Consider the following 25,890-nt stretch of genomic DNA (forward strand, 5'->3'; position numbering starts at 1 on the left):
TGCTAGATCAAATTCTAGAGATGCCTCTGTGACCATTTGTTTGTATATCTGATTTGAATACTATCATGGTAACTGTGCACTTAAGTTACATCTTCCAAAATTACGGCACATTCATGGTTTCCTAATCTGGAGACCATGTGTTCATGTGAAATTATAAAAAGTTATAATGGAAGCTGTTAAAAAATGCTTTGTAATAAAATTTAGAAAAAACGTAAACTTGCTCAATGAATCACTATTTTTCTATTACAGATGAGTATGCATCAGCTACTCCCAATTATATTCTCTAGTTACTTACAATATGCAGATAAAGTTTGAAAATAATCAGACTTGTCATTTAGACTTGAAAGACCTTAACTCGCATATAGCCTTATTAAGGTAAAAGTTAAGGATTATACATTAAAGTATTAACTTTCACGAGTTCTATGCAAGTTTGAAGCTCTTTAGTTCTTTAAAAATTAATATTTACTATTTTAAAAAGCTGAAACAAATACATATGCAGTAGGCCCTTGGCAGAAGCTTCTAGTTGCCAGGGTCTGTTATTTGGCAAATGTTATCATTACGTCTACAGATGTAACAAAGTAAAGTGATATTAAGCTAAAGACCACTAGTGTCAACTGAGACTGTAGTTAAATTAAGGCAGTCATTAGAATTACATACACATCTGGAATGAATTTTGGATTCTTTTTATTTATATATATATAGTAAGGCTTACTACAGTTGTGTCTAGACAATAATAGTTTTTGGTCACAAATGGTTAAGGACAAATTTTCCTAATCCTATGTGGGCAACAACTCAGCCCATCCTCACATTGGACAGGATATGTTATATGAAACAACTGTGAATCTTCCCTGATCTACACGATTAACAACAACAACCTAACATTACTACATTACAAACCTATATAGAAACATGGCAACTATTTAGACTCGCTCTCCCACACAGATGGCTTATGATGATTCTTTCTTGTTAACCTCCCATAAAAAAAACTACCCAAAATATCAGACTTTTTCATATCGTTTATTCAAATTGGCAGGATGCCTCCCAGACTTATTTTAGAAAAATCTTTTCAGAAGAGCAATAAAGCCAATTGTTATTACATCCATGAAAAACATTTGAAAGCTAAACTAATAGCATGTGTTCTAGTGGTTGGAATAGGACACATGCCTACTCAGAAAATACACTTTAGTAAACTGAGGTGGCTCAAAGTTTAGTATGTTGATCTAATTACATTATCTTAAGAAAGAACTGTTACTTTACAATAACTGTCGTTCTTCGAGATGTGTTGTCGGTATGGATTTCACGGTACGTGAGCATGCAACCCATGAACAAAAGACCAAATTCTTTTGGGAATCAGTGTCCCTGTATGCCACCCCGAACACACCTGAAGGCACAAAGAACATGATGGGCTCAATCATCCCTCAGCTCCTTTCAATACAGAATCTTGTAATAGCAGAGAAGGAGGTCAGGTTGTGGAATCCATGTGGACAACACATCTCTAAGAATCACAGTTGCTGTAAGGTAAGTTACCTTTCTCTGTTCTTTGAGAGATTTTCCACATGGATTCAACTCTTGGTGACTAACAAGCAGTTATTGTTTTGTTTGAAGGTTGGTACTAGGACTCCTGTTTAAACAATCACTGCAGGACAGCCCTACCAAAGCAGGCATGCAGTCTCTACCAAAGAATAGCTTCTACCAAGCCTCTACCAAAGAATAGCATAAAAGTGATGGGCTATGAAGTTGACCTTTGCAGCAGCATTCTGAATGAGACAAGACTGCATTTATCAAAGTCAGAGAAGAAGTTGTTGCAGTAATCAAAACATGAGAAGATGAGTTCCTGGGAAGAAGTTTTAACTCTATGAATGGATAGGAAAGACACTACCATAGAGATGTTATGCAGAAAGAATTTACAAGATGTAGACATAGTCTGGATGTGAGGAGTCATCTTTGATGCCCAGTGTACTGTCCACCACCTACCTCTTGCATCTCCATGGTGCTCAGACAGCCAACATCCAGACTGTCAGTTGCAACAACTTTGGATCTGGATGCAATATTTAGCCCTGATCTTGTGACACCGGGTCCAGGCAGCCTGGAATCCTGATTCATGGTTGCATGGACATCTACGGCAAGCCCAACAGGGAGCTATGAGGATGAATCTCGCCTGATCTCATCTGGCTTTAGCTATTGTCTGGGAATTAGTGGAAATGATAGAAAGGCACAAAGGAGGAAGAAAGGCACTGTAGAAGGAAGGCATCCAGTAAAGACACTGGACACATGCTGCCTCCTCCTCTTGCACAGAAGTTGGGACACTTGGTGTGTCCTGGGTGATGAACAGGTCTATGACTGAGTTTCTCCACTGGTGGAATATCAAGTTGGTGATGGATTTCAGCAATCACCACTCACGGCTGGTGATGGATTGCCTGCTTAGGAAGTCTATCAGGTTGACTTCATCTTCTGAAAGATGAAGGACTGTTGGGATGTAAGGAACGCCATTTCCATAGCCTGATCGCTTTCTTGAGGGGAGGAGGAGAAGGGATGAAGAGCGTCCTCTCCCTTGTTTATGTAGTACATTGCACATGTATTCGCAAAAAGAAAAGGAGTACTTGTGGCACCTTAGAGACTAACAAATTTATTTGAGCATAAGCTTTCATGAGCTACATTTCACTATTGTCTCTTACTATCTGCATTCCTGAGTGTTACAGGGCCAGGAAGAATACCATGCACGCCAGTCTGATGGCTCTGACCTCTAAGAAGTTTGTGTAGTTTCATTTCTTCCAGGGCCCAAGTCCCTTGTATTTGCAGGTGGGCTTCCCAACCTTGTTAGATGTGTCCATAACTAATGCTCTGGGATGGTGATGTAGACACAATTGATCCCCCTTTACACACTGTTAAGCAACAGCTGACATCAGGTTAGTGCCAGGAGTGCTTGGGATGCAACTTACTCATCTCATGCTTTGCAGGGAAATAAGACTGATCTGAGCCGGAGATGCAAGGGTTTCAGGAGAAGTCTGATGTATGTACATGCAGATAAAAGCCAAACATAAGGCTACTATTGTTGATGGGTGTTAAAATCAGTTTTCCATAATGTCCAGAGTGAGGAATCTGTCCTGAGGTAAGTGAGCCCTTGCCATGCTGGAATCTATCCTCGCTCCTATGAACTTTATCTTCTGTTATAAGGCGATTTCTGCAATAGGATGAGAGAATCTCTCATAGTTCACCAGGAGACCCAGCCTAGCAAACAGGGGGAGAGAGCACTGATTACACCTTTCAGAGATTCCTGATGTGACCTGCCTCTGATCAGCCAGTCAAAATACAGATAGACACTGCTGCCCTTATTCTTAGAGTACTCTGCCATTATGGCTAAGCATTTTATAAAGACTCTCGGTGACACGGAGAGTCTGAATGGCAGCACCTTGAGGTATTTTCTGAGAGTTGAACGGAGGGTGATGTGGAAGTACATGTCCTGTTAGTAGATGTCCACAAACCAGCTCTGAGCATGTAGGGATGGAACAATGGAGGCAAATATTACCATCCCAAATCTGAGACGGCTGCAGATATATTTGTTTAGTCTCCTCAGTCTCCTTCTAGGATAGGATGAAGGCTCCCTTTCTTTTTCAGAATGCAAGTATTGGGAGTAGAAACATCTTCCCCTGTAATCCTGTGGATCCTCTTCTACAGCTCCTACACAAAGTAACAAGACCATTTTTGTTTGAAAATGTTATCAGAAGGATCCTTGAAGAGGGACAGAGAAGTGGAGAGGCTAGGGAATAGGGAAGTGAATTGCCACAGGCAACAATGTTCAATACCCATTTATTGGCTGTAACGTCCATCCACGTCGGGTCGAAAGGGACAAGGAAGTTTCCAGAGGTCAGTTCCACTGTGGTCTTGGTGTGGCTCTAAACTGTCTCATCAAATCTGCTGCTTTTGGGAGGAAGCTTGGTGTGAGATGGAGGAGAAAGATGATGGGCGCCTCCACATATATGGAGTCACTAACTAAGTGGATACTCAGGATGGAGACAGAAAAAGAGAGCGTTTCTCAGCCTCTGAGGTGGCTAGTACTGGAAGGGCTTGCAGTACACCTTTTCTTCTCCTTCCCATTTCCCAGCTAGCTGGAGTTGGGTCACCAGCTCAGTCTTTTCCAGACTTCTGGTCCAATGCTCACTCCATATCCACTCTGTCCTCCTACAAACACTATATCCTCTGTTTTCTTGTCCGTCTTCTTGTTCTCTGCTGATGAACTCTAATCTCAAATGCCTCCCTAACAGGATATCCTTCATACATGCACATACCATCACAACCTCCTCTCTTGCAGCTTCTCTCCGATACCTCGGATGTTGGTCTCACTCTTGGTTACATCATTCTGTATGTGATCCAACAATGTGACTCCTCTCGCTGCCCTCAAACAACTAATTGCAATGGTTTCCAATCTTCTCAAGTGCCTCTCTTCGGTTGCCCATGTCTCTGATCTGTACAGAACAGCTGGTCAATCATGGTTTGATACAGTTGTCCCTTAAATAGTCTGGGTATCTGTTTATCATAAACCACTCCACTTGTCTTGTACCAGACTTCCCATGTGCTCAGCAGCCTTGCTCACAATTCTCTGTTGATTTCTCCATTGGCCACTAACCAGCCACAAGGTATTTAATTGCAGAAAGATGATTTAGGTGCTGGCTCTCAATGTTAATATTCATTTGTCTTGGGTCCACATGAGTCACCACATGACTTCAGTCTCCTCTTTACTAATTTTGTGGCCACCACTTGTTAATATCCTGTTCAAGAATCAATTGTCTGGACCAAATAGTACTCACTACTGGCCATTAGCACAGTATTGTCTGCATAGATCAACTTCAAACCATTTGGATTTGCTTACTTATGAAGTCCATCACAATTATGAACAGTAATGGGCAAAGTGCTGATTGCTAGTGGTGCCCATCCTTCCTTTAAAAACCCTCCATTACAACCAAAAACCATCCGCACCTTTGTCAGACAAACCCATCACCACCTGGACATGGTCCTCCTGTACCCCACAGAATTGTAGCAGAGGCACAAGCCTAGGTACTTTTTCAAATGCCTTCTCCAAACTGAGGAAAGCCCATCCATGCTTGATGTTTCCCTCCAGCTTCTTTTCCAACAACCATCTAATGGTGTATGGACCATCTATCATCCCATTTCCTTTTCCAAAACTAAACTGCTTCTTTCCTCAAATGAATATATAAGGAACATTTTTAAGGGTCAGCATATTGTAAATATAACAAGAAACAAATAGCTAGATATTTAGCCAAACTAATTAAAATTTTGAAAAATGTATACTCAGCAACATATCCAACCCAGATCAGCTGAACATGTGGCAAGGAATTAGCCAGCTAAGAACTTCAATTAATTCCTGCAGTTTAATATTAGAATACTTTCAGACATTTCTTACATTTGTTAATTCAGACCATATTCCTAGACTATGGTGTCATTCCCCCCCCTTTTTTTTTTGGTTTGTTCTATGTACGCAAATTTATTTTCAGACTGCCTGAAAATATTTATTGGTCTTTTCCAACAGATTCAGAACAGTGTACACCTTTGTCTATCCTGACTTTTCAGTTTGCGACACAAATTTAACATGAATCTTTTTTATTTCAATCTAAAAAAGGAAATTAAAACTGAAAATTAAGCAAAATATTTTGACCTATTGGGTAACTGTATAACTAGGCAGCTTTAAAAATGTGAAATTAAACTAAGATTCACAGATTTACTATGCAGAGGGAATTACCAAATATGATTATTTTAAAATTTTCATTATGAACTAGACTGCCTTTTGCCATAGCTCCAAACAAGGGATAGTGCATAAACTGCACCACCCCAGAAATAATCCCAGAAGGAATTGTGCTAGAGACCCACCCATCTAACAATTCCATTCCTACTTCCCCCTTGCTCCAGGAGAATAGTTTCTTGCTATGAACCCAAGGTATGGGTGACCTAACTACAAAAGGAGTATGGTCACAACAATAAATCAGAGTTGGTTTGAAAGTTCCAGCTGGAAAAGAAAATCTGACAACATCTCATTACAAAATGAGAATAAAAAATGGAGCTGAACATAAATGAAACAGACAGGTCAATGTGTGTTGTCCAAGCTGAGTAAAATGCATATAGGAAAATAATCAGCCTATAGAATTATTTTTAAGTGACTCAATATGACAGTATCCCTACAATGTTCTCACTTAAATTAAGTATTAAAGTAGTTATGCCCTTATTTGACTCATTACTATACTGTAACGCATCCCTTTGAAGGAATGGTCAAAATTAGTGGGAGAAACTTGGAATTTTCTGATTTTTAAAACTGAACAGTTAAATGCTAAGAGTTTTGTGTAGTGAATAAAGCCACTGGTTAAAATCTGAGGTTCTAAATTTAGCTCTGCTGCATACTCATTTACATATATTCAGTTTCTTGCCAGAGATATTGGCACTAGACAGTTCAAAGTTGCTATCTTTAATTTGATTTACTACTTAGGTTTAAGTTTTATATAAAAATCCACACCAAAGGGTACCAATTTTTGCTCAAAAGTACAATCTGTACTGTACAAACCTACAAATCTGTATTTAGGAAGGACTAAGCACATAAGAAGCTAAGACATTTTTGAGTTATGAATAGCTAAAGACAGTACATTTCACAAAGTCAGGTTTTTAATTCAGCTACATTATAACTCAAAATACAATTTGTTCAGTTTTCTTCTCACTTGAAAAATAGTATAACAATTTTCGCAACAAAAGTATAATAAAGGTAGGCATTTAGATGCCACAGGGACAGGCCCTGTAAGACCCTAAATAGATTAGAGAACAGATCAGATGGGATGAAAGTAGAGTTTAGAATGAAATAGTTCTTACTGATTTAACTATGGATTATGGTTCCATTATGGAACACTTCCAATTACATTGTATATAGTCCACAGATATACATTTCAGACTAGTTAACATATCAAATAGTATACCACTAATAAGGTGATTTTCACATGAGAAACTATTTATCGGCCAAAACAGGATATTTCTTACTAAGACCCAAAATAGCCAGTGGTATCTAAAACTTACTTTCCAATCCAGAGCTTCACTCCTGCACTGAGAACCTTGTGGGCACAGGGTTAAGCTTGCACAGAGCCCCACTGAAATCAAAGGGACTTCACATGGGTGTATGGCTGTGCCCAGGCATCTCTCAATGCACAACTGAGGCCCATATCGCTTAAGATAGAGATGGGCAGACTGCAGAATCTGAACAAAAGCCATTTTCACTAAATCACTAACTTTTGATATGTCTGTGCTAGTTCAAGACACGCAGTTAGTTTATGCTGATGTTTCATGGACCCTTCCTGCTCCTTCTGCAGTTTCTCTCCCTTTCTTAACTCCTCCAAACCACATAAGTTCTTCAGCAGCTTCCTTTGCTGAAGAAAACCTAATGTTCATTTTAAATAGGCATTTCATAAGCCACACATATACTGTAGGCATTTTGCTTGGTACTGAATCTCAACTAAGCTGCTGTGTACTGCAGTATATTAAAATAGTAAAATTAAAAGGACACTAACTTTTAATTTGTTCTTATACCAGAGCTATGAAAAGTAAATACTATTGGTACCAAACTGAACTTTAATTTATATAAACAGTACTGACTCAGCTAGTAATTTAAGAATCCCCCCAACACACAAACAAGTCTCTTCACCTAATTTTTAAAATGGAACAGTAGATTTTAGAAAAAAGGTAACCCTCTAAAGCATGCTATTTTTCCATCTCTCTAAAACACACACAATATGAGGTTAAGTTCTGGTGCAGAATACTCATATTTCTAAAATGTTACTTATTCATATTCATTGCTATTGCCTATGGCTATTCAGAGTAAGTCACTGAGTGTAGTTCTGAGAAAGCTTATGACAAATTAGCACAACTGTAATAATAAAAAAGCCTTCTCACTTTTACTTCGGACCAGAGGGGTACTCCAATTTTCCTTTAGGCCACTTAAATTCCTTGCTGATTTTCTGTAAACATTCAGTTCCTTAGACAAACTAACCATATTTTCTGTCACATCGAAATGCTACTTTATTCTTTCTAAAAAGCGTGAATATATTCAGGAACTAAGTTTAACTTGCATTAAAAAGCCCTTTTGTGAAATTGCATTGTAAGAAAAAAGTTACACAATGATTTATGGATAGTTTAAAAAAAATAGCAACTTGTACAGTACCACAGTAAATACAGAAACTTGTGTTGTGTTGCCCTCTTCAGGTCACTGACCATCACATTTACTATTTCTCTTCAAAGATCAGTGATAAACTAAGTGTGATTTCCCCCATCCCCTTTTGTTATGAAGTCATGAATTAAAACATTTAAATGATACAGTAAAAATATTTACTCCTTAATAGGACAGTTAGACAACATAGTAAATTTGGCAGACCTGTGTAAAGTTTCAAGAAATATCTACTTTATTACTTTTTGACTAAAACATGTCCTACTAATGCAGTGTACATTTGAGGTATTTGTGGTCTCCAATGCTGTGGGTCTAGACCCTCCTTGATTAATATTTAAATTTGGGTGGGCTCAAAGGTATATTTGTAAATTAAAATTGTGTGTCTCCTTTACATCAACATTAATACATATATATATATGGAAAGAGAGAGAGAGAGAGCGCAAGCGAGCGAACTCAGGTGAAGCTATGGTAAATATCTCATCAGTTCTTCCATAACGTACAATTTCTTGTTCTAAAGAAAAAATATTTTTCCTCTACAGAATTTACAAGTCACCAGGTACAGTAAATCAGCTGTCAGCTAGGTAATACCAAGAGGAAGATTTAAACTTTTGAAGTATTCAGGATTCTTTCCCCTTCGTCTAGTAGATATACTGCGTGTCAAAGGATGAACAAAGGGTATCTACTGCATCATTCGTACAACTCAGATGCAGGTTTTGTCGGTGGTTGGGGAAACTATCTGTTGTCCATCTTGCTCCCCAGGACTGTACTACTAGGAAGTGGAGAAGGAACTGGTGTTATAATGTAAGGGTGGGGAGGAAATCCTAGAATCTGTGAATAATTCTGGGTGGCTACAGCATTTGTACAGGTAAAGCAGCGTGTTTAGATACATAACAGTATTGGAGACATTAATACTCCTTCACCTCCAAATTTATTAAGGAGAAGTAAAATGGAGAAAAAGCCTCTACTTCAGCAATATCTATTAGAAGATAATGAGATTTAGTTTTGGTGTAACTGGCAACAAAGTGTAGCAACTTACATTTATATAGTTCTATAAGAAATGGTTTGGATAATTAGAAGTAGTATAATCAAACCCCCAAAGTCTTTTTGGTTCACCAACTTAAGATTTCCCATTGCACTGATCAGTTAATTATGATTTTGCCGCTTTGACTTTATAACTTTATTCTATTTTCAGTGGGCTGTGGAAAATAATAGGATTATAATTCTGCTTTAGTTAGTACATTTAGAAGAGCTGCTGAAGAAAGACTTAAAATGACCTGTGGTTAGTTTAGTTCTGAGTTACCAAGTATTTATTTTTGCCTTGTCTTGCTCCCACACACCATTAAATTTGGATCCCACATGAGGTCTGATTCATATTCTTCTTTAAAAATGTATTTTAATAGATATGCTTTGCAAAAGAAACAGCTTTTAAATTGTGAAAATACCAATCCTTTACTGAAAAGTGTATTTGAATATTATTTTATTTTCTGTTTCTTTAACAACTTTCCCCAGTGATACAGTTTGAGTACGGTTAGGACTGATTTTCATCTATTGTATCTTTATTATTATCCAGCTTATTCCCTTAGATGAAAAAACTCGCATTACAGGAATCTATGAGGTTCCCTTTGCAGAGTTTCCTCCAAATTATTTGTGGTGAAGGGAAGAAGAGGAGTTTCCCCCCACAGAACAGAAAGGGAACTGGTCCTAGAATCCCCATGGTTCTCAAAAGACACATCTGAGGCCACAGACATCCACACAGGCCCTGTGGCTCTCTGTATGCTACCAGCTGTCTGCAACCCTCCATTACATAACTGCCAACATTTGCCCCAGAATCTGACTCCTTAAAAAGACAATTCCGCAATACGTAGGGTTCCATGCCTAACTTAATACAGTAAATAATTCAGAAGGTGCTCAAGCTATATTTGAAAAGAAAATAAGTTACACAAAATATTTGCTCAGAAGGGAGGACAATCAAAGGGTGGGGCTCAGGGAAGAACAGGGAAGGGGTTTGGGGCTGAGGCACGGGAAGATGGTTTATGGAACAGGGGATAAATGGGGATGGGTGATGGGGCTCAGGTTAGGAGGAATGAAGGGATGGGAGGTGGTAAGGGGAAGTGTGGAAAATAGGGGAAAGGGTATCAGTCCTACATTCTGTATACACCAGGATCTAGGGGAGGGTCTGAAGCCCTCTTCCTACCCCGTGTGGGTGTTGCAATCTTGGGACCCATGTCACTCCAGAGCAGTCTGCCTTACCTGCCCCTCCATGTAAGCCAGGATATGGGCTCCCAGCCTCGTGGAGAACATCTGAGTCCCTCTCCCAAGTCTTTGTGGGTTTGCTGGGAACTGGGGGACCCTACTCCCATAAGGGTATCTGAGCCCTCTCCTTGTCTTCTCTCATATGAGCAAAGATTGGGGGCCTTTACCTTCTGGGAGTGTCTGAGACCCTCTCCTACCTTCCCTGTGTGTGCCAGGATCTGAGGGGTCCTTGTCCATCTATGGGTTTCTGATTCTCCCATGTGTGCAAAAATCTGGGGAATGGAGTGGGGATAAAAGGTAACACAAATTTAAAGGTCTGTCATCCAAGAACTGAAGGTAAGCATCACCCCTGTGTGCGGTGGAGGGCTGGACACTATGTGTGCGGGAGAGGGCAGCTTGGAAAGGCGGAGGCAGTCAGGCTTGGGACAAGACTGGGAAACCTGGTGGAAGCAGAGATGGGGGCTCAGCTATGGGGGTGTATTAGGTATGAGGGACCCAGTCCAGTGTGCATCATAGCCTACATAATCAAGAAAGTGCGCACTAGGCTGCTGCCTTTGATATGTGTATACAGCAGCAGGCAGAAAGTGACAGCAAAGAGCAACTTATCATACGTTAATGTCTTCTACAGTGCTAAATAATGGCTTAATGGGACAGGAAAGGAAGAGTGATCTGGAAATGCTGTCGGGGGGGGGTTATATGTTGTGGGGAATGATGGGGGTGGAGAAAGACACTCTTCTCTCAAAAAGAAAAGGAGTACTTGTGGCACCTTAGAGACTAACAAATTTATTAGAGCATAAGCTTTCGTGAGCTACAGCTCACTTCATCCGATGAAGTGAGCTGTAGCTCAGGAAAGCTTATGCTCTAATAAATTTGTTAGTCTCTAAGGTGCCACAAGTACTCCTTTTCTTTTTGCGAATACAGACTAACACGGCTGCTACTCTGAAACTCTTCTCTCACTCACTTAAAGTAATTGTAAGCACCATGTTGAAAAAAAAAACCTGTCAAGCTTTTGGGACACACGCCATGTCTGTGATTTCTTTCACCAGCCCTCTCGATCACTATGCACTAGTACTTTATCCCTACTGCACTACAACAAAATGAACAGGACAGGGCAGGAGCTCTTAGGAATCACATAGCAACTGTGCAGCATTGCGGAGAGACAACTGGACCGCAGCTATTCCTGGCTCTGCCATTCACCTGCTGGGTGACCTTGGGCAAGTCATTTTACCTCACTGTAAAATGGGAATAATGATGTTAAGTTCTCTAAGATCTATTGATGAAAAACGCTACACAAGAGCTAGGTCTTTCTGGGTACATCTACACTGCAATAAAAAACCTGCAGCATATCCATGGCTGGTCCAGTCAGCGGACTCGGGGCTATAAAACTGCAGCAGAGACATTCAGGCTCAACTGGAACTCGGGCTCTGAGACTTCACAAGGGGGAGGATCTCAGAGCCCAAGCTTCAGCCCAAGTCCAAACATCTACACTTCTAGTTTTAGCCCCACAGCCCAAGTCAGCTGACTCTGGCTCTGAGACTTGATAATGCAGGTATTTTATCACAATGCACACATACACTTTGTTATTACTTAGCTACAGTAGCATATCAACTGCAAGCCTAGGTGACAACTACAACTGCCTAAATGACTAATTATTCCTATTACAAAGATTTCTTTGTCTGTTAAAAGAAACTAGGAAATTCACTGACAAAAACCTTTGTTAAGGCAGAGTTAAAGTTGCACAGAAGTATCTCAGGCCTTTTCTGAACATCAAGTTCAGCAAAACGCAAGCCACTGAAAACTAGGAAACAGAGTTAAGGTACATGCCGATAGAGCTTTAACTTTGCCCTCTTTGAGGGGGACCAAATCATGCCCATAGTGCACAAACTCATTTCTGCCTTTTCAGACAATGCACACTCAGAGAACAGAGACACATGACAACTGCAGCACAAAGTCTAATAACTTCTCTTAGCCAAGGCAAAACTTTTTTTTAGGTGAGCTGTACTGACTAGGAGCTACCTGAACTGTTCTGTACTCAAACACTGAGCTTATTCCCCAGAAACAACTTTGTACGCATTTTACAACTTCCTTTACTCTCATTTTACAACACCGTCCGTCCTTATTACTGGATTCCATCTAACATTATACTTTCACTTACCCATCATTAAAACCACAGACTGCTCTCATATCCCACCTCACTGCTGACAATCCCCATGGTTAGATGACCCCTGTACCATGCTACTGACAACTTCCACAACTCAGTGCTGAAATAATGTATCTTAGATCCCTCAAGGTACACATGCACCTCCTTCCTCTGATCACACTGATCAGGGGGCTCAAATACAGAACTCGTATCACTATCACAGCTCTACCAACCTACTCCAATTAATCTGTCCACCATTCAGTACAACTATACCCAACAGTGCATGCAACTAGAGTATATGTAGGTAATGCTCAATGAGTACTTCCAGCTCCAGAAGAGCACAGTTAAGGTCATGTGACTAGTTTGGGTTTTGAAAATCCCACCCATCATCATCTGGTTCACCCAATCCAATAAATACACATATTGCCATCAGCAGCAAATACTAACTGACAGATTGTGGCTGTGCACATTATCCCCGCCATGTGAAGCAGCATAATGCAACACACATAGTATTGTGCCCCACCCCTCTCAAGTAATCCTGTCCCAGCTACATGATTCTTTGTGGCAGAGGACACAATGAACTGCATTCCTACTCCCCACTGTTTCAACAAACAAGGCAGGATTAGGCCTCATTGCTCAACTTTCCAGATCTAAAACTACAGAATTTGTCATTCAACCTGAAACATTCTGCATATGTCTCTGTGAACAGAAACGAAGGGCTGTTTGCAATGCCAATATGGGCTTTACATGCAAAGATATAAAATCGGTTTTATACAGGGTATGGGATCCCTACATTATTTAATCAGCACTATCTCCACTTAATGAGTCCATTTCTGTTGCTGCAAAAACATTTCTTAACACCGAGCAGTAAACAAATTAGTCAGTGACCAAAGAAGATGCTAGGAGAAAACTGCATCTATAGGTTTTGATGCACACATACAGAGTTTACCATCTGCTAAAATTTCTGATAGCGCTCACAAAATAACTGTGACTTCCGTTCTCAATCTTTAAAGTTTCACTATGACAGTAAATTTGTCTTAATTAAATCTAAACACAAAGTTACCTCAAAACAATTGTAAACTTCTTTAGAAATTCTAATAAAGCATTTATATCCAGTATAAAGTAATACTGATATATTCAACATTAATAGATCTCCTTTTTATAATGACTGGTGTAAAACTTCAACACCTTTAATCATTTGCAGGATACATTTTGGATGTAATTTATGAAGACAGACCATCAAAATAGCATGATTGACTGATTCCCTTCTAATTGAATTTTGGATAAGTATACAACAGTATCTTAAACTCAACTCAAAACATAACACCAAACTTCATGCCATAAGAAAGCAGAAGGCACAGAGGAAAGAAAAATTAAACAATTCCAGGAGTTTTCTCCAGAATCTTAACATTCTGCTAAAAGAAAACTCTTGGGAAAAAATAAAGAGACTAATCGTATTCTTACATTAGAAATAAACGTAAATATTGCAGATAGGTTTGGAGTTGAGGAATGGAGATAAGGAGAATTCTCAAAGATTCTGATGATCCCTAAATGTAGCTATGGTCTCTAAATCTAGTCTAAACATTCTATAAACCAACGTTTCTGGAACTAAAAATAAAAAGCAACTAATTTACTCAATTAGTCATTCATTAAGTTTGGAAGTACCAGATTAATATCCCATAAATTCTCCAATCTGCTTTTCAATTTATTAATCATCATACAATGCAAACAGCAGAAAATGGACAAACTCATTTTACATTTTCTTTTACGAAAAGGGACCAATCACTCGATGATGGCCTGTTGCGTTCATTCCCTGTGAAGCACCTGACATTGGCCGCTGTTAGAAAAAAAGATACTGGGCTAGATGGACTATTGGTCTGACTCAGTATAGTCGTTCCGATGAAATGGGTATTCACCCACGAAAGCTTATGCTCCAATACGTCTGTTAGTCTATAAGGTGCCACAGGACTCTTTGCCGCTTTTACAGATCCAGACTAACATGGCTACCCCTCAGATAGGTAAATGTGTAATTTAACATGAAGGGGTTTATAAAACAGGACTGACTAGAGTATATAGACAGTCTTTAAACAATTTTTGTATCATTTGCAAAGGGAGGAACTTTTAATTCTGAATCAGCCACCATGATTTACAATTTTACACTTTAACAAAGAACTACTCTCTGCTACTTTTTAGTGTGCAACAATCTAAGGCCTGGTCTACACTGGTGGGGAGAAAGAGGGGATCAATCTAAGTTACGCAACTTCAGCTACATGAACAATGTAGCTGAAGTCAACGTACTTAGATCTACTTACCGTGGTGTCTTCGCTGCGGTAGGTCGACTGCTGCCCCGTTGACTCCACCTACGCTTCTTGCTCCGGTGGAGTACCAGAGTCGACGGGAGAGCACTCGGCGATCCATTTATCGCGTCTTCACTAAACACGATAAATAGATGCCTGCTGCATCGATCGCTCCGGAGGTAAGTGTAGATGTGCCCTAAGTGTGGGTTGCTTTTGTCTTTACAAGCTGGGAGGCAGACCCAATGTCATTGACTAGCTTAGCTTTGACTAGCATAAGCTTTGCTCGCTATATGAACTACAAAAAATTTTCTGACTCCTGCAATAGTAGCAGGGCAGTTCCATACTACCAGCTATCACAAAGATATAAAAAATGCATCACTGAAAATTTCTAAAAACCTAATTCAATTCCTTTTTGAGCTTACTTAAATTTGCACCTTTTTCAATATTACACATTACATTCACATACTAAATATGCTATAGCAAAGGTAGTAATTAGTTTTTAATATGTGTCTAGATTGTCGTCAAATAAGTAGGGTGTCATTAGAACAGGCAGTAGGCAGCTCAGATGTCTATAAGTGGAAGTGTGCAATGTAGGCCTAGATGAGATAGTTTTTCAAAGACACTATCTATCCCACTTGCTCTCTCCCCATTATGGGGCCTATAATGACAGAAAATAAGAAGATGTTTCTCCAGAGGCTGAGGAAAATGTTCCTCCTGAAATGCTTGCCTCAAGCTCTTCAGTTGAGGGTGAACTCTGGCTGTTTTGTGTACAGTGGAGCCTTCAAGGGCAGATATTACAGGAAGTTCTTCAAGTAGGAATTAAATTCTTATTCCTCTATAAAGGAACAAAGTGGGTGAGATAATATCTTTTATTAGACCAACTTCCACTGGTGAAAGAGACAAGCTTTTGAGCTACAGAGAGCTCTTATTCAGGTCTGGGAAAGGTACTCAGAGGCTGATCCCTGGTCTACACTACACAGTTAGGTCGACATAAGTCAGTTCATGATGACCTAACTCGGTAAGCATCCACACTAAAATGTAGCTCCCACTGATGTTACTTACCTACTACACCGACTTAATAACTCCATCTCTGCGAGAGGCGTAGCACTTAAGCTGATGTAGTTAGGTTGACTCAGTGTTAGTGTAGATACTACCTAGTGTAGATACTTACATCAACTGTTGTTGTCTTTCAGAAGCCTTTCCACAATGCCCAACACTGACAGTTAAATCAGTGCAAGCACTCCTGGTGAGGACATGCACCACCAAACACAAGGACCATAGTGTGGACATGCAAAAGCAATTGAATTACTTAGATGGTTGTACGTCAATGTAACTTAGGTTGACTTAAATTTTGTAGTGTAAACATACCCTAAGTCTTACAAACTAACATTGCTATACAGTAGAACCTTAGAGTTAGAACACCTCGAGAACGGAGGTTGTTTGTAACTCTAAACAAAACATTATGGTTGTTTTTTTTTCCAAAAGTTTACAACTGAATACTGACTTAATACAGCTTTGAAACTTTACTATGCAGAAGAAAAATGCTGCTTTCCTTTTTTTTTTTTTTTTTTTTAAGTTTACATTTACCATGGTACTGTATTTGCTTTTTTTTTTTTTTTGGTCATCTCTAATGCTGCCTAATTGTGTAATTCCGGTTCCAAATGAGGTGTGGGGTTGACTGGTCAGTTCGTAACTCTGGTGTTCTACTGTAATTACATAGCTCAGGAGTGTGAAAAATCCACAACCCTGAGCAACATAATTATACCAACCTAACTTCCGGTGGAAATACCGCTATGTCAACAGGAGAGCAACATAGCTACCATCTCTCATGGAGGTGGGTTAACTACACTGTCAGGAGAAGCTCTCTTCGGCATAGTAGCTTCTTCACTAAAGATGTACAGTTGTACCACTGCAGTGCTTTGTGTAGACAAGCCCTTTGTCACAGCTAAATACAAGGTGGAACTGATACTTTAGCATAGGTAGTTAACACTTATTGTAAGAGACCATTCAAGATGAAATGATCCAATAACCCCTCTGTAATCATAGGACAAAAAACGGGGGTTAATGGGTTACAGATTGTTGCATTAAGTCATAAATCAAGTCACTTTATTAAGACCATGATTTTTAGTGTCTAGCAGAGTTATGAATGTTAACACAGGCTAGTATTTTGTTTTATTTGTCTGTAAAGCACTTAGCATACTTGTGTGTATAGTGTACCTATTTCTGGAACAATGAGCAGCAATTACTTATTAGGAACAAGTGAGAGTAACAAGCTCTATGGACTTTCTTCTATTTCCTCAGTTAATTCATGCAGCTGAACAGCCCAGCAAATGTGAGGAAACAGACCTAATTTTACTCTGCAGCTAAAAATAAGTGGACTTATCATTCCATATGGTTTACTTTTATTACATTTGACAGATCTCAGCATGACAGTTTTGTAAAACATGAGGCTTTTCATGTTGTCTCCTACCTGATATATTCTAAATGGGATGTAGCGAAATCCACTATCTTCTGGAGGATACTCCATGAGTTTCCGATTTATGGCCCAAAATTGGTCAAATTTGTCTGTGAAAGTAAGAGTTGTATTTATTATTAGCATTAATAATGTATATGCTTCTTTACTGAAAAAGATACACAAAATATGATAGGCACAATCATACACGCAGAAAAGTGGAGCATCTAAAACCCTTTTATCACAGAATTTTTGCCTGTGAGTAGGTTTTTTCCCCAATAATTCCTGTTCCCTATGTAGCCTCAAGAAGGGGAATTACCTTCCCATGCTGCTGAAAACAAACAGAGGAGGTAATCTATGTTATGCCATCACAGTCACAATGTGATGACTTGTCAGAAACTAAAGAGAAATGATTTCATTTCACTCTGCTTCCTCCAAAGGTAGAGAAATACTGTGTAACACAGCACTAACAATTCTGCTATTTCAACCAGAAGCAGATATTGCTAATGCTCTCTGCTACTACTGCTCTCTGCTACCCATTTTTTCACATTTAACAGTTTTTTTTAACTTGAGAGGAAAAAACAGGTGCAAAGTACAGGGGACCTAAGAGCAGAAGCAGCAACATGGAGACAAAATTTATTTTTGTCTCTTGATATTTGCAGTTAGAGAAGGTCTTTTAGGATAATCTGCTCTGATACTCTGGTAAATATGGAAGCACTTGTAATCAGCAAAATCACAGAAAAAATGTGTACCATTTTGATGGAACAACCTGAAAATAAAAGTAAAAGTTTAATATGTTCAACATACACACATCAATTTTTGTATATTATACACAGTAATTTATATTAAAGGTTAACTGGTTTTAATGTTGGTAATATCAGAAACAATGAAGTAGTTTCAGAGAGCATACATTCCGTCTCTGCCAAAGCACACTGAGTGCTGTGCAACACAATAGTATTAAAATATGTAAAACAAATGTCTTAATTAAAATAGGATAAGGAAAGCACTTTAAAAGGGCAAAGAGGATATTCGGATAATATCAACCAAGCAGAACAAATACCAAAAAAAGGAAGGGGAGGAGGGAGACGACATGTGGGGAGCTAATCACGCTCATACTGAAAAATACTTTTAAAATTGAGACAGGTTTGTTATTAAGAAGTAGACAGAGATAGAGAGACATCAGTGCTCTAGGAGCCACAAAGTCCTGATCAACTGCCAACCTAAGACACAACAGATGGCTCTTCTAAGGCATATATGTTGTATCTTATCACACATACTCAATGCAACAATGCTCAACTGGATTTCAAATACAGTCAAGGTCTACTTTTATTTTTATTTTTAAATCCAACATGTTATAGGGAACCAAAGTAAATAAAATTAGACAAGCATAATATGACCGCTGTGGTTCAATCCAGGCAAAAAAAGTTTATCTGTATCCTGAACAAGCTACCAATGATTAATACATATAATAGAAACATAGGGCTGGAAGGGATCTCAAGAAATCATCAAGACCAGCTCCTGTGTTGATGCATGTTTCATAGTAGCAGCCGTGTTAGTCTGTATTCGCAAAAAGAAAAGGAGGACTTGTGGCACCTTAGAGACTAAAATTTATTAGAGCATAAGCTTTCGTGAGCTACAGCTCACTTCATCGGATGCATCCGATGAAGTGAGCTGTAGCTCACGAAAGCTTATGCTCTAACAAATTTGTTAGTCTCTAAGGTGCCACAAGTCCTCCTTTTCTTTTTGTGTTGATGCAGGATCAAGTAAACCTAGAGTCCAGGGGTTCGCTCAACAAATTTTTTGGTGGCCTCAAAGTGCGGCCATCCACTCTTGCTGGTGCTGCTCTGACAATTTTTCCTAAAATACTTAATTTTAGGGGAGGAAATGCATATATACATATCCAAATCATTGAATTTTATTTATGTAGGGCTTTTTTTTCAAACTCAATCAAGATAATGTATTGTTGTGTCTATTCTTTGCTGGACCGAAACAAACAAAAATAAGGTGCTTTTCGTGTTCTTGTCTTTTGCTGCTGTTGTTACTTTTCCTTTTTTTGGTTGCTTTTTTGTTTTAGACTTGCTAGCTAGTAAGTCTGCTGTTGTGAAAAGTGGTATGTGTGTGTGTGTGTGTGTGTGTTAATATTTTTTACAGAAGCAGACTTGCTAGCTAGCAGGGAGACAGTGAAAAGATATATTAACAAAAATACAAATATCACTTTCCACAGCAAATTTACTCAGCCCCGGCAAGCTGGGGGACAAATTAAGCCCTGAATGGGGAGGTGGATAGGGAGGCAGTGAAGGCCAGGTGCGATGGAGAGGCGGCTTAGGGGCTGGGGGAGGCAGCAGGAGCCAGCGGTGATGGGAGGGGTGGCAAGCTCAAGGCCAGCACCTGAAGCCCAAGGGCCAGGCTGAACCCATGCGCCCAGGGACCAGAGCCCACCACTCCATGGCCGAGCTTGCTGCCACAACCCCAGTGCTGAAGCCGGAAGCCCGAGCCCCACTGGCCCCAGGAAGGTGGGGAACTCACACCAGCTGTCTGCTCCTCCAGCGTTTCTGGCTCCAGAGGGGGACAGGGCCCAACCCCTGCTGGCAGTCCCGTGGAAAGGGACACTGCTTGCCTCCACCCCTGCAATCACTGCCCAGGATGCTGTGGCCACAAAAATAGCCCCTGGTGGCCAAATGCAGTCGCAGCGACCGTATTTGAGAAATGCTGACCTAGACTATCCCCGATAGGTGTTTGTTCCGTTTCTCAATCTCCAACAATGGGGATTCTACAACTTTTTCGCATAAATCAGGTTTTCTAAACCTTTTATCATTTTTGTTGCTCTAATTTGGGCTCGCCCTAATTTGTTCACATCCTTCCTAAAGTGGGTTGCCCTGAACTGGACACAGTACTCCTTAGGAGGCCTTACCAGTGCTGAATGGAGCAGGACAATTACCTCCTGTGTCTTACATATGACACTGCTGTTAAAACACCACAGAATGATGTTAGCCTTTTTCACAGCTGCATAACACTGCAGATTCTCATTTAATTTGTGATCCATTATACCCCCAGATCTTTTTCGTCACTACCACTTAGCCAGTTATTCCCCATTTTGTAGTTGTGTATTTGATGTTTCCTTCCTAAGTGTAGTACTTTGCCTTTGTCTTTATTGAATTTCATCTTGTTGAATTCAGACCAGTTCTCTAATTTGTCAAAGTTGTTTTGAATTTTACTTCTGTCCTCCAAAGTGCTTGCAACCCCTTCCACCTTGGTGTCATCTGCTAATTTTATAAGCATACTCTCCACTCCATTATCCAAGTCATTAAAGAATATATTGAATAGCACTGGACCAAGCACTGACCCCTAATAACTACTCTTTGAGTACAGTCTTTCAACCAGTTTTTCCACTCACCTTATAATTTTATCTAGACCACATTTCCTTCCTTTGCTTAAGAGAATGTCATGTGGGACTGTCAAAAGCCTTACTAAAATCAAGATATTGCTACAAGCTGTAAGAGGAATTAACTTAAAATTTGAGGTCAGTGGAGCAGTGGTGCTGTTTCAATGTCAATGTCAGGTGGCAAGGGAACAGCCTGTGTATAGTGCACAACTGAAATACTTTGGTACCACATCTAAACACATGGCTTTTCATGCATTCTCCATTATAAGATTTATCTGTTTGCCCCTGATTAGGGGTAGAAACTGGAGACAGGTCTATCTGACTGTCCTGTGTTCCAGGAAGTTGATGTACAGAGTGGTTTCTTTAGGTGTCCATCTATCCTATGGTAGGTGTCTAGAATTTTTGTGCCTTCACAAAGGTGTTGAATAGGCCTTAAATCTAGGATAGGTTTCCAACTGCCATCCTTTTTTGGAACCAGGAAATACCCAGAATAAAACCCCTTCCCTCTCTGCTGCAGAGGAACCAGTTCTATAGCACCCTGGAGTAGGAGAGAGTCTTTTTCCAGTCATAGCAGGTTCTCATGAGTGGCCTGTGAAGAGGGACAGGGAAGGGGGATTGGCAGATGGAAGAGAAGCTAAGTGGATGGAATACCCTGTGTAAATGATCTCCAGATTATACTTGTCCATAGTGAGTGACTCCCAAGCCTGCTGGAAGTGATTAGGGTGGTCACCAAAGAGAGGAAGGCTGGAGAATCAATTCAGCTGGTAAGAATGGGGATGGTAACTCAGGACCTCAACCATCCTGTCAAAATGGGTGCTTTGAGGTGGGAGTCTGTGAGGTTGAAAGTTGAGAAGTGGATTATTTTCTTCTCTGGAATCTTGGTCTCTGGTGTTGAGGTTCATATGATCTGTGGGACATAAGAATTGAGCAGGACGAGATCTTTGCACCATCTGGGACTTACTAAAAACTCTCTTGTGGGCAGGTTAAAGATCAAGTGAACAAAAAGTAGCCCTGGAGTCCTTTAACGGGTGCAGATTCATCTGTGCTGTCAAACAGATTAGTACCATCAAAAGGGATATCTTCAACCAATATTTTGGACCGCCTTTGGAAATCTTGAGAGCTGGATTCAGGAGGCACTCCTCACAACTACCGCTGTAGAAATCGAATAGGCAGCAGTATCAGCAACATCGAGGGAGATATGCAAAGATGTTCTGGTGAGCAGCGGGCCTTCTGCAATAATTGCCTGGAATTGCTCTATGTTCTGCTGGTTGATGCTCAACAAATGAGTTCAGCTTGGTATGATTGTGTTTCACTATTAATGCCTGGTAGCTGGTGATTCTGAATTGTAAAGTAACTGACGCATAAAATTTTTCTACCAAAACAGGTAAAGGCACTTACTATGATCCTTGTCATAATACGTAGATTTTGGTTGGTGCTGCCTCCCATGTTCATTAAACATGTAAATCACCAAAAAGAGTTAGGAGAGAGAGATGAGAAAATAAAAATTCTGAGTCTTCTGATGGAACACAGTATTTCTTATCCACTCTCTTGCACATAGGTGGAATTGTGGCTGGGATGTGCCAGATAGATATTGAGGCCCCACTGGACCCTGCAAAGGTTAATAGTCAAGGCAATGCAGGCAGATGAAGTTGCATAAAGAAGGTCAAGCAGCTTCTGATGTGATTCTTTAACCTCCTCAAGAGGGATCTGCAAAGAATCCACAATTTTTTTGAGAAGGTCCTGAAACTGCTTGAAATCGTTCACCAGGAATGGAATAGGTGCTGCTTCATTCAGGGATGAAGGAGAGCTGTTGGCTGGTGGAAAGATGTGTTCATCAGCCCTAGCTTCCTGTTTCTCAAAGGTTTCTTCCCGAGGGTCTCATCTCTTAAAGAAGGAGGATGATGAAGACTATTTATTTGATGGGTGGTGCTCAACACCCTAGAGAATTGCTGGCGATAGGCTGCCCAAGGGTCCTAATATGGCTAAGGAGATGGCACATATTACACAGTTGGGGACATCTATGGGTGGTCACACCAGCAAGTCTGGGTGTATCACGAGTGATACCAATCTCCTCAGAGACCTCTGGAAAAGAGCTTCTATAGGAATGGAGAGAAGAACTTTGCACTGATATTTGGGAGATCAAGACAAGATCTTCATAAGAATTCTCCTCTTCCAAATCATTCTGTAGCAGTGGAGCATTGGAAGAAACAAGAGATCAAACAGTCAGTACCGTTCAAATGATCAGAGACCTGGAAGTCCTCGGAGTATATCGGAGCCAAGCAAGTGAGTTGGGCATCTCAGATACAGCAAGGTTTCAAGGAAAGCTAAATTCCTGAGGTACCAAGAGTGTTGCCAGTACTGTGTCCATGGCATGCAACGAAGTAATAGTGGCTGAGGGAGTTGATGGTATCGTGAATCTCAACTGCTCTGAGCGAAGTCCACACGGAGCCCAAGCTGGCTTCTTTAGTACCGGGTGAGAAGAGGTAGAGCTCCTCTTGCTGCCTCGCTTTGCTGATGGTAACTCAGGACCTCTCAGAACCCAACTGCTTCAGGCACCCAAAACAATGTGCCTGTGCTGCTGGGGAGGTGCGTGTGACTGCTCTTGCAGCTTCTCTTTGCTTCCCAGTCAGTTTCTGTGAGAAACAAAGAAATCTGTGGGGGACATGAATTCTGCACACACACAGTGTCACAGAATACGCTATGCTAAGGACTGTTATACAGAGGACAGTGATCAACAGTTTTCAATGTCCACTGAAGGAAGGACAACAAGTAATCTTAATCTGCAGCAAGGGATATTTAAGTTAGATATGAGGGAAAATGTTTTACTATAAGGATAGTCAAGTACTGGAATAGGTTACAAAGGGAGGTTGTGGAATTCCCATTATTGGAGGTTTTTAGAAACAGGTTAGACAAACAACTGTCTGGGTCAGTCTAGGCATACTTGGCCCTGCTTCAGCACAGTGGCATGGGCGGGATGATCTCTCAAGGTCCATTACAACCATACATTTGTATGACTCTATGAAATCTGTAGTTTGGATAAAATATTTGTTCAATTCTTCAGTTTTAAAAGCTATTACCTCTTGTAATAGCAAAAATTAACTGCAAAATACCAAAGCAGCATTCTGGGTCTCAGTATTGTAGGACAAACAGTGGAGATATGTTATAGACATGTGTTAATGCAGATGTATACTACCTTATCACAGCTGTTAGTAATCTACCTTGCTCAACCCAGCAATCTGACAGTTCAAAACTGAAACAACATTTCAGTATGACTGGCTCAGGAGGAATAGTAAAGGGATTCAAAGCCTTTCACCTTGTATAAATTCACTAGTTTGACTCTAATGTAGTTGCTTGAGAGTCAAAGAGTTGTCACCTGATGGATATCATGGCATGGAAGTCTCCATCCAGCAGACTTTTCCTCCTCAATCGGTTCCAGCCCTTTAAAGTAATATCACTAAGCGATTGATGCAGCGGGATCAATTTAGCGTGTCTAGTGAAGACACGCTAAATTGATAGAGCGCTCTCCGGTTGACTCCAATACTCTGCCGGAACGAGAAGATTAAGGTAAGTCAATGGGAGAGCATCTCCCGTCAATGCAGTGCGGTGTAGACACCGCAGTAAGTCGACCTAAGCTACGTCAACTCCAGCTATATTATTCACATAGCTGGAGTAGTGTAACTTGGGTCGACTTACCATGGTAGCGTAGACAAGGCCAGAGAGCACTTCCCTCCCCACCCAGCCTCTTGTACTCTTCAAGCAAATTCTGTTTACAATTAATAGATACCAAGGCCTGAAGGAACTGTTGTGATCATCTAGTCTGACCTCATGTATAACACAAATGCAGGAAGCAATGAGACCAGATGACCCACCTCCCTGCCTCTACCTTGGCCTGCATCAACCCCTGCCCTACCCATCACAGTTGGCCTATGTGAAATCAGATGGTGATCGAAGCTAGTGTACAATTTTCCACAGTCCACAACATTTAATTGTATTTTGACAGCCTTAGTAGAGGTGCCCAGGATCCAAAGTGCGTGGAGACATGCAGTCATTTTGGGAGTAGCACCTCTAAAACAAGTTTGAGACATCGGTGACCCACAATTATGAAACTTATACTATTGCTGTCACAGCTCTACTAGTTGTAGAAATAAAGGATTGCACCTTCCATGTCACTCAATTCACTCTTTCATAAGCAACTAAATTGCATTTATGTTCCTTCTACTGCACATCCATGGACAACATAAATCATACCAGCAATGTGTAATCGTAAGTATTTGGTAGAACCATTACAAATCAATCAGATTGTTAAGATGCCAGCTGAACAACAGACCATGAGATGCTCCTATTGACAAATTAGCTCTGAAACTACATAACACAAACAATCCTATGGAATTATGCCTAGAAGTCCATGTGGTAAAATGGTACCTACCCCGCCTATCAAAAATACCTACCTTTCCCATTGATCAGACCCCTAGCACACATCGCTTCTACCTGGGAAGAGGGGAAGTCAGCACCAGTCCTACCATTGTAACTCTAACATTGTTGTTGGACTAGTTACAAACACTTTATAAATCACTTTAAATTGCTCAGCCAAACAGTCATATTATGTATGTGAAGATCTCTTTTTATCCGGAATACCTCATGCATAAAGCAAACATTCTAGAAGCATCACATTTAAAACTTATCCTTTATCAACCACATTTACATTATATTATATATAGAATTAATATTGAATTTAAAGTTCTTTAGTGTCTTGGTTATTGAAGGATCCCTCTGTAATGTGCTAAAATCATTCAGTGCTCTTGTTCTTGTATCATAAAAATGCAGAGCCAAACAACCAACAGTCATGACGCTGCTGCTGTTTTGGTAATGGAGCATAGGAAGAATTAGAGATAAAAATTTGCCCTGCCTATCTGTGACTACTGTCTAGCTGTTACCCTTTTCAGACTAACAAAGTATGTCTGAATATTGACAAGATATTTGTTATGCAAGTATGGAGAAGACTTTCACTTTTAGCTTTACACTGCCACAAGTAGAAAACAAGTGTTTTTTCTTTTTCATAAAGGAGTCTTACAGTCACTTTTTTTTTTTATGGAAAAGTCCCCACGATATGTTGACCTCTTGCCAACTGTTTTATTACTGAAGAAATCCAAATAAGTA

At 40.2% G+C, this 25,890-nt stretch overlaps 1 protein-coding gene across 13 annotated transcripts in view; it reads right to left on the reverse strand.

Moving 5' to 3' along the window:
• ATG5 (autophagy related 5) overlaps positions 1-25,890 on the reverse strand; it is a 116,660-nt gene that overhangs the window by 40,110 nt on the left and 50,660 nt on the right. For all 13 annotated transcript variants that reach the window (XM_038393698.2, XM_038393699.2, XM_038393701.2 and 10 more), the window contains exon 6: positions 17,370-17,464. In XM_038393698.2, the coding sequence (XP_038249626.1) occupies positions 17,370-17,464 (95 nt within the window). The remainder of the gene's footprint in view (positions 1-17,369; positions 17,465-25,890) is intronic.

This window comes from Dermochelys coriacea, chromosome 3 (assembly GCF_009764565.3).
Source record: "Dermochelys coriacea isolate rDerCor1 chromosome 3, rDerCor1.pri.v4, whole genome shotgun sequence".
NCBI classification, from domain to species: Eukaryota; Metazoa; Chordata; order Testudines; family Dermochelyidae; genus Dermochelys; species Dermochelys coriacea.